General features: G+C 42.2%; 2 protein-coding genes across 2 annotated transcripts in view; both read right to left on the reverse strand.

Annotated features, from left to right (window-relative positions):
- Positions 1-700: 700 nt before the first annotated feature.
- Positions 701-3,406, reverse strand: LOC103538714 (tetratricopeptide repeat protein 30B). The gene has a single exon (XM_030454737.1). It carries the CDS (start codon positions 3,221-3,223, stop codon positions 1,226-1,228), a length of 1,998 nt encoding a protein of 665 aa, XP_030310597.1. The 5' UTR covers positions 3,224-3,406; the 3' UTR covers positions 701-1,225.
- A 6,073-nt stretch (positions 3,407-9,479) lies between these two features.
- The window catches only part of PDE11A (phosphodiesterase 11A), a 77,324-nt gene continuing 72,354 nt past the window's right edge, over positions 9,480-14,449 (reverse strand). The window contains 1 exon segment of the mRNA XM_030454663.1: positions 9,480-9,641. Coding sequence (XP_030310523.1) covers positions 9,480-9,641 — 162 coding nt within the window.

The following is a 14,449-nucleotide window of genomic DNA, read 5'->3' on the forward strand; positions in this document are numbered from 1 at the left end:
CATGCATTGCTTCAGAAGGCAGAACACACAAAAATGAGAGCAGCCATGGGACACAGAACCAGATGGCATAAAAACACTGAAAGGTCTTACTTTGCTGTGGAACATGTAACATGGTTGAAAAGGTATGGGAAGACTGGAGAAAACACACTGTTATGAAGTGAGATATCAAGTAATTAAGGAAATAGAGTTTCAAAGAACTGTTAAGAGATGCATTAAAAATAACACAGGGAAGAAACTAAGCAGATTTCTTCAATGTAAGGATAAAAGTTTTAAGCCTCACATAATGTGGAAATGATGTGCTTGTTTGAGAAATCTGAGAAATAATTTCCCATTCATGAAGTCTCTTACTAGAGACTGGTATATTTTAAGAATCCTGGTATTTGGATGAAAGGGGCAGGCCAAGCTGCAAATGAAGGACTGCAATATCAAGTGAGTACTTGCTACCAAACAGGTCTGCAGGGCAGCAGCTGCTGCTCACGTGGTACACACACAGGACTCTGGGTGTTGCAGAAGCTGAGGGGCCACACTGGGCTGTCTTTGTAGCCCATTACATCCATCCCTAACAAACTTCACTGCAAGGGTAAATCTAAACTGAGGTGCCATCCTAATACATTCTTCTTGGAATATATTATTGGTCACAATTTACCAGAATACACATGTATTATTATTGAGTTAGCAAAAGGCAATGTTAATGCTTGTAGGATCCATTTTTTATTATAAAGCCATTCTTTAAAAAATATACTATAACCATGGTCTGTAATGTATTAAAAATACATTGGATAAAGCAGAAGAAACAAACATTTTGCACACAGACATAAACAGGAAAGTTAAAACAATTATTTCTTCAATTTCTGTGCTAGGAGATGGGTAACAAATTCTCCTCACCTGTCAACCAATGAAAAGAAACTTAGCAGGCTAAAATATTTTCCAAATATAAAATATTTTATAGGTGAAAAGTCAATGATATTCCTGTAATAAAGATCTTGGTCAGCATCTCTTGCGGCATATTTAGCATGACAGATTACTAAGCATGCTAGTTATTTGGCGCATGTTAATTTAATGTGAATATTGTTTTCCACTGCATGTTGCTAAAATACAAGAAAAAATCTTTATAGATAAGCAATCAAGAAAACCCCGTATCACTGTGGACTACCAGGGTGAGCATTACTTCACAAGCAAAAGAAAACAGATACAAGTTCAAGTTTCTACTGTACAGGAGCCCCACTTATGCAGTCCACCCAGTGATCTTATACATCAGTGCCCTCAAAAGCCTGGCTTCATAGGTGACAGTATTTTTCCCATTCTGCATCCTCTTCTCTTCAAGGGGTTGCTCAATGACAGCTGGAATGTTTCTTCCATATTGCTCACACTGCTTCAGAAACTGAACACACTCTTGAGTAACACTGTCACGAAGCATGATCATGTGCTTAGACATGTTCTCCAGCAAGGAGAGGAAACACCGTTTGGCATAATACCATGTATCTGTGCTCAGTTTTTTGTTATATGGCTCCAGGCTTTTAATGACCCTTGAAATACCAAACTCATAGTTTCCCTTCACACAGTAGAGGGTACCGATGACCAGATTGACGATGCAAAGATGGTATATATTTTTCTCTGGATTATCATAGGACAGCTGCTCTTCTGCCTTCTCAATCTTCCTCATCAGTTCCTCTGCATCTTCATTCTGGCTTGTCAGAATGTAGGAAACGCAGAGGTTAGCTAACACAATGGCACTGACATGGAGAATGTTGTCATAGTGCTTTTTAACAATTGGCTCGTAAAAACTGATAGCTTCTTTATACTTGTTCTGCATGAAGAGAACGTGAGCCACATTGAGCTTCCACACCTCGTTTTCGTTACAGAACTCCACTGATTTGCGGAAAATCTTTTCTACCATTGTGTAGTTCTTCATGTCCCAGTAGATCTTTGCCTGGGCCATCAAGACAGGTACATATTTATCGAGAGTTTCATCATACTCACTGACTGTCTTTTTCACAGCTTCTTCATCCCAATTTTGCCTAGCTTCCTGTGACTGCTTTGCAAGTTTTCTCATCTGCTCAATCAGTGTCCCTGCTGAATCATCTAGCTTGTGGAAAGCCTCCTCAGGGGCAGTTTGACAAGTAATAATGGCATCCAAGAAGTTGTACAAGTAAGGTGTGAGAAGTTTGTAGGTCAGGTGGGCATTCTCTGCTAGCACATCAGCTGCCAGGTCGTAGTACTGATGTTTGCAATAGAGGAGTAACAAATTTCCAAAAGTTTCTGGCGGACAGGGGTTCTGCATCAGAAGAAACTGCAGTTTCTCAAACCCTTCAGTGGGCTGGCTGTCCATATTCATTAGTGCTTGGTTGTGCAGCGTGACTGGATCCAGCTCCTCTTCAGCCCTCGGAGGCATATCTGTGAGTGCCTCCTGGGCCGCTTTCAGGTTGCGCAGTTGGTACTCAATGGCCGCCTTCAGGTTGAAGGCCTCCACCAGAGCCGTGCGGTGCAGGAGCAGAGTGTTGCCAACACTGCGGACATCAATGCCCTCGGTGGTCATGCCCACGCTGAGCTCTGGGTGCTGGTGGATGCCGCGCTCTATGATATCAGAAATATGCTTAAGGGCAGGGACGTACTGCTTGGCAGAGTAGCAGCACAGCGCCATGTTGTAGCACAGCTCAGGGCTGTACCCCAGCACTTGTATGGCGCTGCCAAACTTGCCGCTGGCCTCTTCGTGCCGCCCCTGCTGATACAGCACGCAGCCCAGGTTGATCTCGGCGTCAGCCCTCTCCGAGGGGTCCTCGGCTGTTCCGGGACCGCCCTCCACAGCGGCGGCGAGCGCCTCCTCCACCAGGCTCTTGGCCGCCGGGAAGTCACCCTGGGCATAGTGGATGGCCGCCTGGAGACGCAGGGCTCGGCCCTGGTAGGCAGGGAGGTCCAGCAGCGGGCTGGCGGCCCGCAGGGCCTCGGCGTAGAGTCCGGCCTTGTAGAGGGCCTGAGCCTGGCAGAGCCGGTACGCGGGCAGTTCGGGGTGCAGCGCCGACAGCTGCTCGTAGCACTCGGCCGCAGCCGCGAAGTCCTGCAGATGGTAGTGGCAGTAGCCCAGCAGGGAGAGGCCAGCCCGGGAGCGGCAGCTCTTCTGCAGCCCGCGGCTCAGCAGCGACACTGCCTCCCCATACCGCCCGCCGCCGATCAGCCCGTACACCACTGCCGTGTATTGGCCGTCGGGCACCGGCGCGGCCTCCATCGCCGCTGCAACGGCAACGGCGCCGCCGGAGGGGAAGCGGAAGCTGGGCGCCTCGTTGCCATGGCAACACGGAAGTGTCTGGTGCGCGAAACACGCAGCGGGGCAGCCGGGCGGCCCCGGGTCACGGTGGGAGCTGTGGTGCCGGGGGCCAGAGCGCGGGTTTTGAGAGGGGCCCCGCCGCCTCCCCGGAAGGGAGGGAGCGGGCTTGCGCGGGGGCACCGGCCCAACTGCAGCGCCTTCGCCTTCCGCTTCTCCGGAGCCTTGATGTGGCCTCACGGCCTGAAGTGAGGGAGGGAGGGCACAGGGGTGGCTGGCGTGCCCTCGTTTCTCCAACTGCCGTGGAGCAAATGGGAGCTGGTACCCGGGAGGGGAATGGCATCGCTAGTGTTTGCCTGGCGTTTTCCCTTCCCACTGGTGCTTGTTTCTTCGGAGTCAGGAGTGGGCTGCTCAGGGACAGCTTCAAATAGGCTCAGGCAGGGCCTGCATGTGGATGTCTGCTGAATTTCTGGCTGTTCATGCAGCTTCTGGAAAGGCTAAAAGTGAAATAAAACCCGAGTTCGTCGCATTTTTCAGATTATTTCTAAATTTTGAGTAATGGTTCTCTTACGCAGTAAATGGTGAAAGCAGGCCCTATGTGTTCTATTGGTGCCATGGGCTTTTTGAAGAACCATCCCTTTACAGACTGCCAAGATCCAGAGTTGGTCAGGACTTAAGGAAGGAAGGATGTTTGTACCTTAGCACCCTCTGCCCACTTCCCTGCACCTTTAAAAACAAGAAATGATACCTCACTGTTCTGTAACTATTCTGACAACGTAATTATTTATTGGAGGCATATTTTTCCTTCCTGTGGTGCGTCTACTTATCAATGACGCATGCGGTATCACACACTGTATAATCAGTAATTTCTGCACATGTATCTCTGTGAGAGCTGCCAGCAGATCTGGTGTGTCCATTCCAGACTAATGCCACGTGTTTCCACTGAAGTTAGGATGCCACTCTCAGGAATGAGTGCTGCAAGGTCATGTTCCAGAAATCATGTGTAGACCACTCAGTTGCACGTGTGTTCATGCCCTTCTATTTGTGTGATTCAGTAATCAATAGATAATGTTGTGATTCCTCCTGACAAGGTATTTTCTAAGTAATAATTAAAAAAAAAAAACAAAAACTACAGCAAACCATTAAAATGATTTATTATATTTTTTTTTTACAGACCAATAAAACCAAATTTATAATTTCAAAAACATGCTTTAAAAAGATGAATCAGCAAAACAGCAAGACCTTAAAATGCAAAAAGGAAACGAATGCAGAAGTGTTAAGTTACACATTTGGAAAGTATGTAGGAATCGCTTGTGTTAGAACATACACAAAGTATTTCTGTGCATGTGTCATTTTATTCGCAGCAGAGCTTATAATGGTATTCCCCACACAACTGTAAAATGCAGTGCCCAACATACTGGTAAATTGGTAATTAAATACAAAGCAATCCAAAAAAGAAAAGGTAACAAGCAAAATACAGTATGTATTCCAATAGTGACACATTCAAGTGATGGAAATCTCTTGAGTCTCTCAACTGATTTATACCTCCCGCTTCACTGTTGTGTTAGAAACCATTCATGTGGTTTTACTCTTAAAAACCTTTGTTTCTTTGACAAAGAAAATAAAAACCCTTCTTGCTTTACACTGTCTTGCTCAGAACACTCTAGGCATTGGAAGTCTCAATATGTTTTACATAACCTTGAAATAAACATGCTGTAAAATTTCTATGCATAAAAAATCTATCAGTTAACTAAAATTGTTTTAATTTATTGAAGGGAAATAAGTATTTGGCCTGTAGAGTGAAACATACCTAGTGTCCCATTAGAATTAATTTGTCTAAATACTACACATTGTATTAGGCACTGCTGGTTGCAGTTTTCAAAAGTAGTTTGTGACTACTGGCATTGGCTTTGTTGATAACTACAGGTGCATTATGAGATTGCAGTGCACTCTAAGGAGGAGCAATTAGCAAGGTCACCAGTCCGGATAAATGCAGCTGCTGTACCGAGGACCATCTGAAGGAGTACCTGAGCTAAAATGAAATGTACTCACCTACTCCTTGGCTATTTTCTGCAGGTTACACAACATATTCATGACCTTCTCAGCAAGATCTATGGCCCTGTAGATAGCTGGGGCTGGCTGTGACAGAGCCTTATAGAGAGTTCAGTGTCTCATTGCCTAATGAAGCATCCAATTTAGACTGGTGTGAGCTGCTGCTGCCACCTAACCTTGTAAATGTGATTCTGCTTTGGAGCAGGATCAAAACCACATCTGCAGACAGAAGCAGTCTACATTTTGGTCATGTTATGATGTTGTTCTGTTTTGCCTCTGGGTCCCTGGCTGCTAGAAAGGCAAAAACATAAGGCACTTTTAGAGGAAACTGTCCAATTTGACTATTTTTGAACTATGGCCAAAGACACCTGTTGGCTGACTTGTTCTTGGGAGATAGGAAACTCTTCTTCTGTCTGAGCCAAGGAGAGCCTCTATCCCAGGTACTCCTTGTCTTGAACAGTGTTTGGTTTTCTGGTGTAGCAGTGTCATGTTGCAGGGGAGGACTTAGATCCAGGAGGATGTGCACAGGAGCCTCTCTTGAGCTCTTCCACCAAAGCCTGAGTGCTCTGTGCTCTCTCCCAGGAGTGCAGCAGAAACTGGGTCTGTACCCAGTGGGTATCATGTCTTGATGAGAACATGTGAAAGGCTTCAGCAGGAGGGCAGGAGACAAGTTCTCTCTTGTGAGCCCCCAGAGGCTGGTTGGAGAGGTGCACCCACAGTCTGAAAGACATCAAGTAGGCTTTCAATGCCAGGCTCCCTCCTGATTACCCTCTACGTTGCTAGGGCATTTATAGGTTTTGGGGTTTTTTGGTGAGGAAGATTGATTTTGGTAAGCAGCCTCACAGGTGGGAATCACTGCATCACCTGAAATGTCTTTGAGGATGGGGATGAAGACAAAAGTCTTCTCCTGAGCATATTCTGCTGATAAAATAAGGGTCACTGACAGGACCCTGTGAGGCCTCATGGCCTGTAATTCACGAGACCATAAACGTGATTAGTGGCAGTTAAACCAGTTTGATTCAGCTTTGGAGGAGAATGAAGCCCCTGTGATCCTGCAGGTGGTCCATAAGCTCACCATGTTTAACCATTGGAATTGCAAATGCTAGAGCAATTTGGCTTATTCAAGGCCAAATTTCCACTAACATTTGGGGCATATGAGTATTTGTCTCTTGTTGAGGCAAAGCAGATCTGTGGGGCATCTCCGTGCAAAAGCCAAGCAGCACTTCACTAGCACTATCCTGGGTAATGGTGGGTTCTCTGTCCTCTTCTCCATGTGTCCTCTAATTTGTCCTCACCTCTTATGGACTTTTTTTTTTAATAGGCAGTCACATAACAAAATTTATTTCAATGGTTTTGATCCCACCATGTACAGAAGACAGGGAAACAAGTAAAGGACTGACAATTCTGATATAATAACCTACACAGTCATCTCTCCTGCTCACATCTTTAAAGTATCAGACAAAACTGACTGGAGGACAGTGGAAATAGTTCCATATCAGAAATAATGAAAAGCAGATACAATTTCTGTTATCAAGCTTGCAAACAGTAGTTTCAAAGGTTTTTTCACCATCTGAAAATATGAGAAATTTGGAATATGTTTCCTTAATGTACTGCCTGCTGTACTGCCTGCTTCCACAAAGAATATTTTTCTTTTTCTTTCTTTTCTTTTTCTTTTTTTCCCCCCAGTAATGCACATTTTTTGCAGGTTCTTAAACTGCATGCTAAAAGAAAAAAAAATTAGATTGAGCTAAAGCACTTTGAGAGATCTGATGCTCTTCTGAGATGCATTACTGTGCCCCCCTCATTTCAGCAGGGTTACTTTGTTTTGCCTGAGAACAATTTGATAAAGATCTTGCTGTGCTCTCTCATTTTCTTCCTTGTGATGGAGGAACAGAACCATAACATTAGTCAGCAGTTTCTGAATTTTGACCCACAATAGCAAAGATACAGAAAGACAGGAGAAATAGATGGAGGCAATTACAAACAGTCACTTGATTGATGGTTGACATTGTTAGGGCTTCAGCTGTATGTCAGGTTGCAGTGGTGCTGAATCCCCATCGTTGCCGGTGGGTGTTGCCAAGGGCAACAGCTCACTGGAGCCAATAAAAAGGAGAGGAAATGAGGGAAGACTCAACCTTGGAGGATGCTGTAGGGTATGCACTGTAAATTATGTTATACTTAGCAATATGTAATATAAAAATTTAGGAAAGCTGTGTGTACTTGCCAGCAGTACCATGGCAGTTCCTAGTATCTGTTTCTCCCATAAAGAGTGTATTGTAAGTTTTGTCTGGCTTGCTGATTGTTATCCTACGTCTGTCTTTATTCAGGGAAGAAAGAAGTGGTACAGTAATAGCAGAACTATTTCTACTGGAGCATGTGTTCACTGCTGTGCAGTCTGCATTTCTGCTCCACCCCTTCTTTCTGCTAGAGAAAGCGATATAGTTCAGTAGCATATTAACAGACTGGCTTGCAATGGGACTCAAATTTTCTGCTATTCTCCTATACCCATGATTATTAGTAGCACAGAGGCATTTTATTTTGTTATTTGTTTTGTTTAAGAAGTGACCAGCAGATTTTTGTTTCTATTTGACTGTCAGACAGATGTAGTCATCTGTTAAAGGTGCTAATGATTCCATTTCCTTAGAAAGAAGAAAAACTTTTTAGTATCTCATCAGCTGGGTGAGGTCCCGATTTCCATTAAGCTGGTGGCAATTCAAGGCAATTCCACTGAGTTTGGCACAGGTGTAGCACTAAGCTGAATTCAGCTTTAATTTCTGCTGTCAGACAGCACTATGTTTAGTAAGTCATTTTTCATGGAATGCAAGGGCTTTTTTCCCCTATGAATGGGAATTTGTAAGCACTGCAACATGACTCCTCTTGTGCCTGGTCAGGCAACAGAGAAAGCACCCTCAAATCATAGATCACAATTTTGCTACACTAGTGATCATTGCACTGATGGAAAGAGATCAACTTTCAGGTAGTACAAGTGTCATCACACAGAACTAGACATTTTTAGTTTTCTGACCTATCACATTTGATTAGATTTTTATGAACACCTCTACCACATATGTCGACGTGTGAGCCTTTGCTAGTGCTGTAACAATAGCATCTCAAATTGTACTGAAAGAACAGCAAGAGAAGTAAGAGCTAGTCAGTCCAGTATGATTATATTCTTCCTCTCCACCATTCCAAAATATTAATTTCAACCGGGAATTCTATTAGAAATGCTTTTCCATTTTTTCAGAAACGCTGGTCCACTTTTCAATGTAATATAAACCTGAAGCACAAGGCAACAGATTTCCTTTTTTGTAATCAGTTTTAATTAAAGTTCATTAATCTTTTCCTTAGGAGACACTGTAATTAAAAAAAAAAAAAGAAAGTGCTAACGGAGCATTTTTTCAAAAGAAAAAAAGCCCCGAACTCTAAAATTACCATGCAATATTTTGCTTTTATGCAAACTTCCCCTTGTTGAGAAATTTACTGCATTGTTAATATGAATTTCTTAGGAAAGCAGGGACAGCTTGGTGTTATTATCTTTAAAGATAATAAAGTTTGTTTTTAAATGTAGCAAAGGTAGGCAATTCTAAAGGCCCTGATCAATCACTAAGAAGCTTTGTTGTAAAAAAAATACTTCTTCAGAATACAAAGCAGGCTTTTCAGAACATTGAGGCATAAAAGAGGAGGGAAGCATGTGAGAGGAACATCGCAAAAGCCAGCATAATTGATTCATAACATGCACTGAAGAGATGCAAAACAACAATGTAATTACATACTATTCTGTTTTCCTGCAGCTCCTTGCATATGAATTGACCAGCTTGCATCCCGGGTCTGCTCTGTATTATTAATTTTATTAAGCTGTAAGTTCTTATATTTCAGTCTGTTGTCAGCTTTACAGATTTTTACAGCTGCTGTTGAAATGTAGTGGAGCTGAATGAATGCTTCTTGTGCTAAGTCTTCCATGTTGCTCCAGATACCAGTGCGATCTCACAGCAGGTCTTCCTTTCAGTCCCACCAAGCCTTCCAGTAAAGGCAAACTAAGCTGCCATCACGATGGTATCCAATCAATTAAGCATGTCTGTGAAAGCTTTTCTTAAAAAAATGGTGGGCCTAAGCTTACAGCAGCCTTTCAGACAGCTCTTATTGTAAAGCAACACTGACATTTGCAGGCTTAATTTATGTGTTTGAGAGACACGGTAAAGCTAGAGGAAAAGGAGACTGAGGATGCTGTCTGAGAACGAAGTCTTTTTTGACGCAGCTCCTCCCATTTACCTCTACTTACTACCACAGAGTCCAGCATAGGCTTCAGTTTCGCATTCAGCTTCACTAGACACTACAAGATCAAAAAAAAAAAAAAAAAAAGGATGAGAGGAAAAATACCGTACCGACAATATTTCCACTCCTTTGATGGACAGTCCAGGGAGTAACAGGGTAAAAAAGAGTTTAATCTGCACCATATCCACCCTTCTCACCCCCATCTCTAAATTCCTATGTATCCTATGTAGTTAAAGATTATTGTTCTCACTTATTCTACTAGTTTTACCTGAGGCATTAAGTGAGCCAACAACTATGTCGAAAAAACCACATAAGTTGTCTCAGCTACATTAGCTATTTTATAAGCTTTAAAGATAGTACTTTTGAGGCATTCCCCAGGTGTTGGAGGCAGCCTGGTTGCTGGCTGGAGGTCCTCTAGTTGGATGACAAGTTGGACAAAGCTGAAACAACCTTCAAATTCTCCCTACTGCTAGATTGTTTTTTCCAATAGATAAGTAAACCACAGCAGCACTGTGCTTCCCACAGCTGGCAAAAATCCATTCCTGTGTGCTCAAAATAAAGGAAAAAAATTTTCTTTTTAGATTACACTGAAGTCACCTCTTTTCTACATACCTAATCCAAAGCCAACAAGCCAGTAAAAATCTTTTATCTGGTTTCAGCTGGCTTTGAACCAACCATGAAGTTACATAATCCCTGCACACCTTTGCTCAAAGTTTAGTTTGCCTTTCCCTTGAGTATCAACTGTTCAGGCAGAAAGACAGCAATTGCCTCCCTTGGTTTTGTCCCTGCATTATAGAGGCAGAAACTCCAAACAGCAGCACCCAGATGAGAAGAAAGGATTTAGCAGTGACCTCCTAAGCAGTTACGTACTGTGTCCTTGATTTTGCAGCTTTTTTGATTAGCAAGAAGTGGGTTATAATGAGAGTTGGGTATGACACTTTCTCTGATCACATGGAAACTACTAATTTTTCATTTGAAATTATGGATTTTTTCAAAATTAAAAAAATGACAGAGAAGACAAAAAGCTTTTCTTCTAGAAGTGCAGACAATTATGATGAACATAAGGGGGAAGCAGGTACCTTTGCAGATGATAATTTTTATTATTTGCTTTAAATAGCAGGGTTAACAGCAATCACTTCAAATGGTCCACAGATAACAGACACCACTAAAGAACTGGATTTTTTTTATAGCTGGTCTGCAAGCCATGGGAGCTTGGTTAGTTACTGGAGTAAGTCTTGGTAGATTTTTAATTGAGCTATTATATGATAGTTAAGGGTTAATGGCCTGATTTTAAGATGTGCTGAAAACCTGCAAATTTAGTTGACTCCAGTAGGAAATATGAATGCTCAGCACCTCTGAAAAAACACACCATGAGTAAGTAGCTAATTTGTGTGGAACTTGAAGCAAATCCACTTGAAATTATTTCCTTAGATAATTTTGCATCCTTGCATCCTGGGGTAAGAGGCAGAGTTTCCTGCAGTCTCTGCCACATACAGTATTGCTTGCTGGTGACCATAATTCGACAGAACAGACATGGCTTTATAACATCTCCATTGCTGTGCCTCAGAGTTTCCCATTTTAAGCTATTTCAGACCACTGTGTATTCATTGAACCTGCTGATTTGGTGGAGTCCGAAACAGAGGGGCAATGATAAATCTGAAAAACAAAAAACACCTGAAAACACCTCAAAGGCTCACTGCTGCTGTCATTAGCATCTGCTTTACCACTGCCAACTCAGTGTCTAGAGGTAGCACATTAGACATTCAGCTCTTGACAGCAATTTATCAAATCTGTTCTGTGCAAAGCCAGTATCCATCCGCTGGCAGGTGATTTTTTGTTTTTTTTTTCTTTTTAAATACACTTTAGGGTAAAAAAATAAAATTAGTGTTTAAAAAAAAAAAAAAAAGTGTATTTCCAAGAGTTCTAAGCATAAAGACAGAATTCTGCATTTGCACCCCATCAGTGCCAGGATCTGTAAGCACAAAATGCCAAAATGCAGTACAGGCTGTCCCTCTCTTAAACACTGTATCAGCAATCTGTACCTGCTATATACAATATAGAGGAGAAGGGGCTCACTGGGACAGTGGATTCTGTGTCAGTATGGGTCAACAGCTCAAGGGTGTATCTGTTTCCTTTCTAAACTGCTCTGTTGACAAGACTGATCACAGGGCTATGATATGTTCCATCCCAGTGCCAGGGAACACATGCAGTGGTCTGGGCATGACCTACTGCTGTGCTGACCCTCCAGGCCTAGGCAGGTGCCACATTTTAATGACAGGAGATGGCCTTCTCACACGCAGTGCCAGCAGGATTGTGAGTGAGCTCCTTAGATCAATTAGCTTTGTATTGACTGCAGCAGAGACCAAAAGCCTGAGTAGGCTGGGAATGGGTTCAAGAAGCATCGACACAGTTCTGCTATAATCATTGCATCTCATGAGCTGTAAATGCTTTTTAAATCTTAAAGTAATTACATGTTTTTCTTAGAAATATATACCCAAGTGTATATTACAGAGATAATAACCTAGGAGCAACATATGTTACCAGGTAAATAACAAGAATTGTTAACTAATAATGTTAACTTTATTAAATAAATTAAAATTAACATCAAGGAAAGAATAAAACATGTCCTTAATATTCCATTTTACCATAGCACAAGCAATGAATTCTATGTAATACTTAATATATAGCGTAATTTTTAGAAACTTTATTTTGTTGTACAGTTATTTAGGTTAGGGATACTTGACAGTGTAGATTTTGCACTTGGTCTATAAAATGTCCTTATTCAGACATTGATTTGATGGTGAAACCACTGCTTCTGTATTTAGTATCCTCTCACTCTGGGGCTCTTTCATTCTGATCTGGTCTTTTAATTAAACCAACTCCTATAATTCCTATGGAAATGAGCCTTTATTTTACTTTTTCCACCTACCAAAGCATTTCAGTTGGAGTTTCTGATACAAAGTACACAAATTGAATTTTATTTTGGCTTGAGATGTAATTAAAAAGTCATTTGATTACTATATCTCTGCCTCTGTTTTAATTATTAAACTCCAGTAATCAATTTTCTTTTATGAAGCTTCTGGGAAATTATCTCAAAAGCAACACATTTCTCTCCCTTCTGGCAGGCTCTCGACCATTTACTGAGTTACATTCATAGCACCTGTTCGTGATCCGGATTAAACCACCAATTGATTCTCAAAGCTAGTTAAGATTATTTGGCTGTAGCCTAGGAAGGGTTTTCTACCTCTTGGCTGCACTTTTTACTTTCCGTTTTATTGCATGAAAACCCCTTGATGTACTGCTCCTCCATGCTGCTCTTTATGCTGCTTGCCTCTTATAAACAGCTTTGCTAGTGATCTGTCTAATTTGGTATCCGGCATCTTAACCTCCAATTTATTATTTGCTTTAGTAGGAAGAGGCTTGGTCTTAGACATGAACTCACAGCCCCATTTTTCTCACAGCCCCAAAATCCCATTTTTCTTCTTCCTTCTTGGTGCAGCAGGCAGGCTGGAAACTGTGGGCAGCAATGGGGCGAGGGAGCCCCATTCTGAGGGAATTCCGATCTCTCCTCCTGGGACGTGGGATCATGATGCCCACTTGCACTGCAATGCAAACTGCCTTGCTACACAGCAATAGATACAGGACCTGGCCTGTTTTATCCTCTTTGCAGGACAAGCTGTCCATGATTGCAGAGTGATAGTGGGTGCTGGAGAGCAATCACACTGGCTGCTGTATTTTGGCATTAGGAAAAGCCAGATGGGTTTGCAGTTCCCTTCTGCATCCATCTACTGCCAAGATGTGCAACTAAGCTGTTTCTGTTTCGGAAAGTTGCTGCATGGCACTGACTTCATCTCACCACTTTCAATAACTTAGGTGTCTTTTGTGACTGTGTACTGCTCTGCCCACAGCATACTTTCTCAGGGTATAGCTCCTCTTATGTATAAGCCTTTCCAGTAGAAGAAAACATTAAAGACATTTCAGCACTGCATTGCGCACGCTTGGGAGAGGGACAGGGCTGCCTGAAGGAAAGACTCAAAAAGGGAGACCATGAGATACTCAGAGGAAGCTATTTATGGGAGAAGGTAAGGAGGGAAGAATGTTTTTTTTTAAATTGGACATAGAGGTGTTATTCTGATGTATAGTTTGCTTGCCAGTTCACAGAGAATGGAGAAATATTGGAAGTAGCAACAAATGCCTTCTGGGAGAATGTGATGAGGATCAGTAAAGGCATATGTTGGCAGATCTGCCACCTAGATGGTGGTGAGGGAGAGGACTTCACCTGCTACATGACCTTCATCTCAGGGAAAGGACAGTATCTGAAAAGGCCAAGATGCAGCACAGATGTGGCCAGAGTCTAAACTTTAATCACTAAAACAAACAGAGCATTTGGTTGTATTCTAAGACTAATACCAAATCCTTTTGAAGAGAAGCATGGTAAGTCCTAGCTTACAAACACTTCAGGGCCTCCAGAGTATAAAATTTGGATTTTTTTAGTATTTTTTTTTCTTCCCTGGAGATTCTTATGCAAATATTGACCAATTCTGACCTTGCTTAACTTATGAGCTCTGACAAAATTATAGCTCATGGAAGTATGGTCTAATATTTGTAAAGTGAGTTTATGGAATAAGACCATATAAATTTGTTTTTATGACTGAGCACATATCAAAAAGTTATAGGTCTCAGTGTTCACTATACTTTGGAATGCAGTGGTTTGTAATGAATCACTTTTATTGTGTAGGCAGTTTCTGAGTTGGAAGGGAGAACTAGTGACCGAGAAGCCATAGGGATAAATTCAGACCTGGTATAAGCATATGATGCATTGCTAAAGTCAAGAGAGTCATGACTAGTTACAGCAAGGCTGAATTG

This window comes from Calypte anna, chromosome 7 (assembly GCF_003957555.1).
Source record: "Calypte anna isolate BGI_N300 chromosome 7, bCalAnn1_v1.p, whole genome shotgun sequence".
Classification (NCBI taxonomy): domain Eukaryota; kingdom Metazoa; phylum Chordata; class Aves; order Apodiformes; family Trochilidae; genus Calypte; species Calypte anna.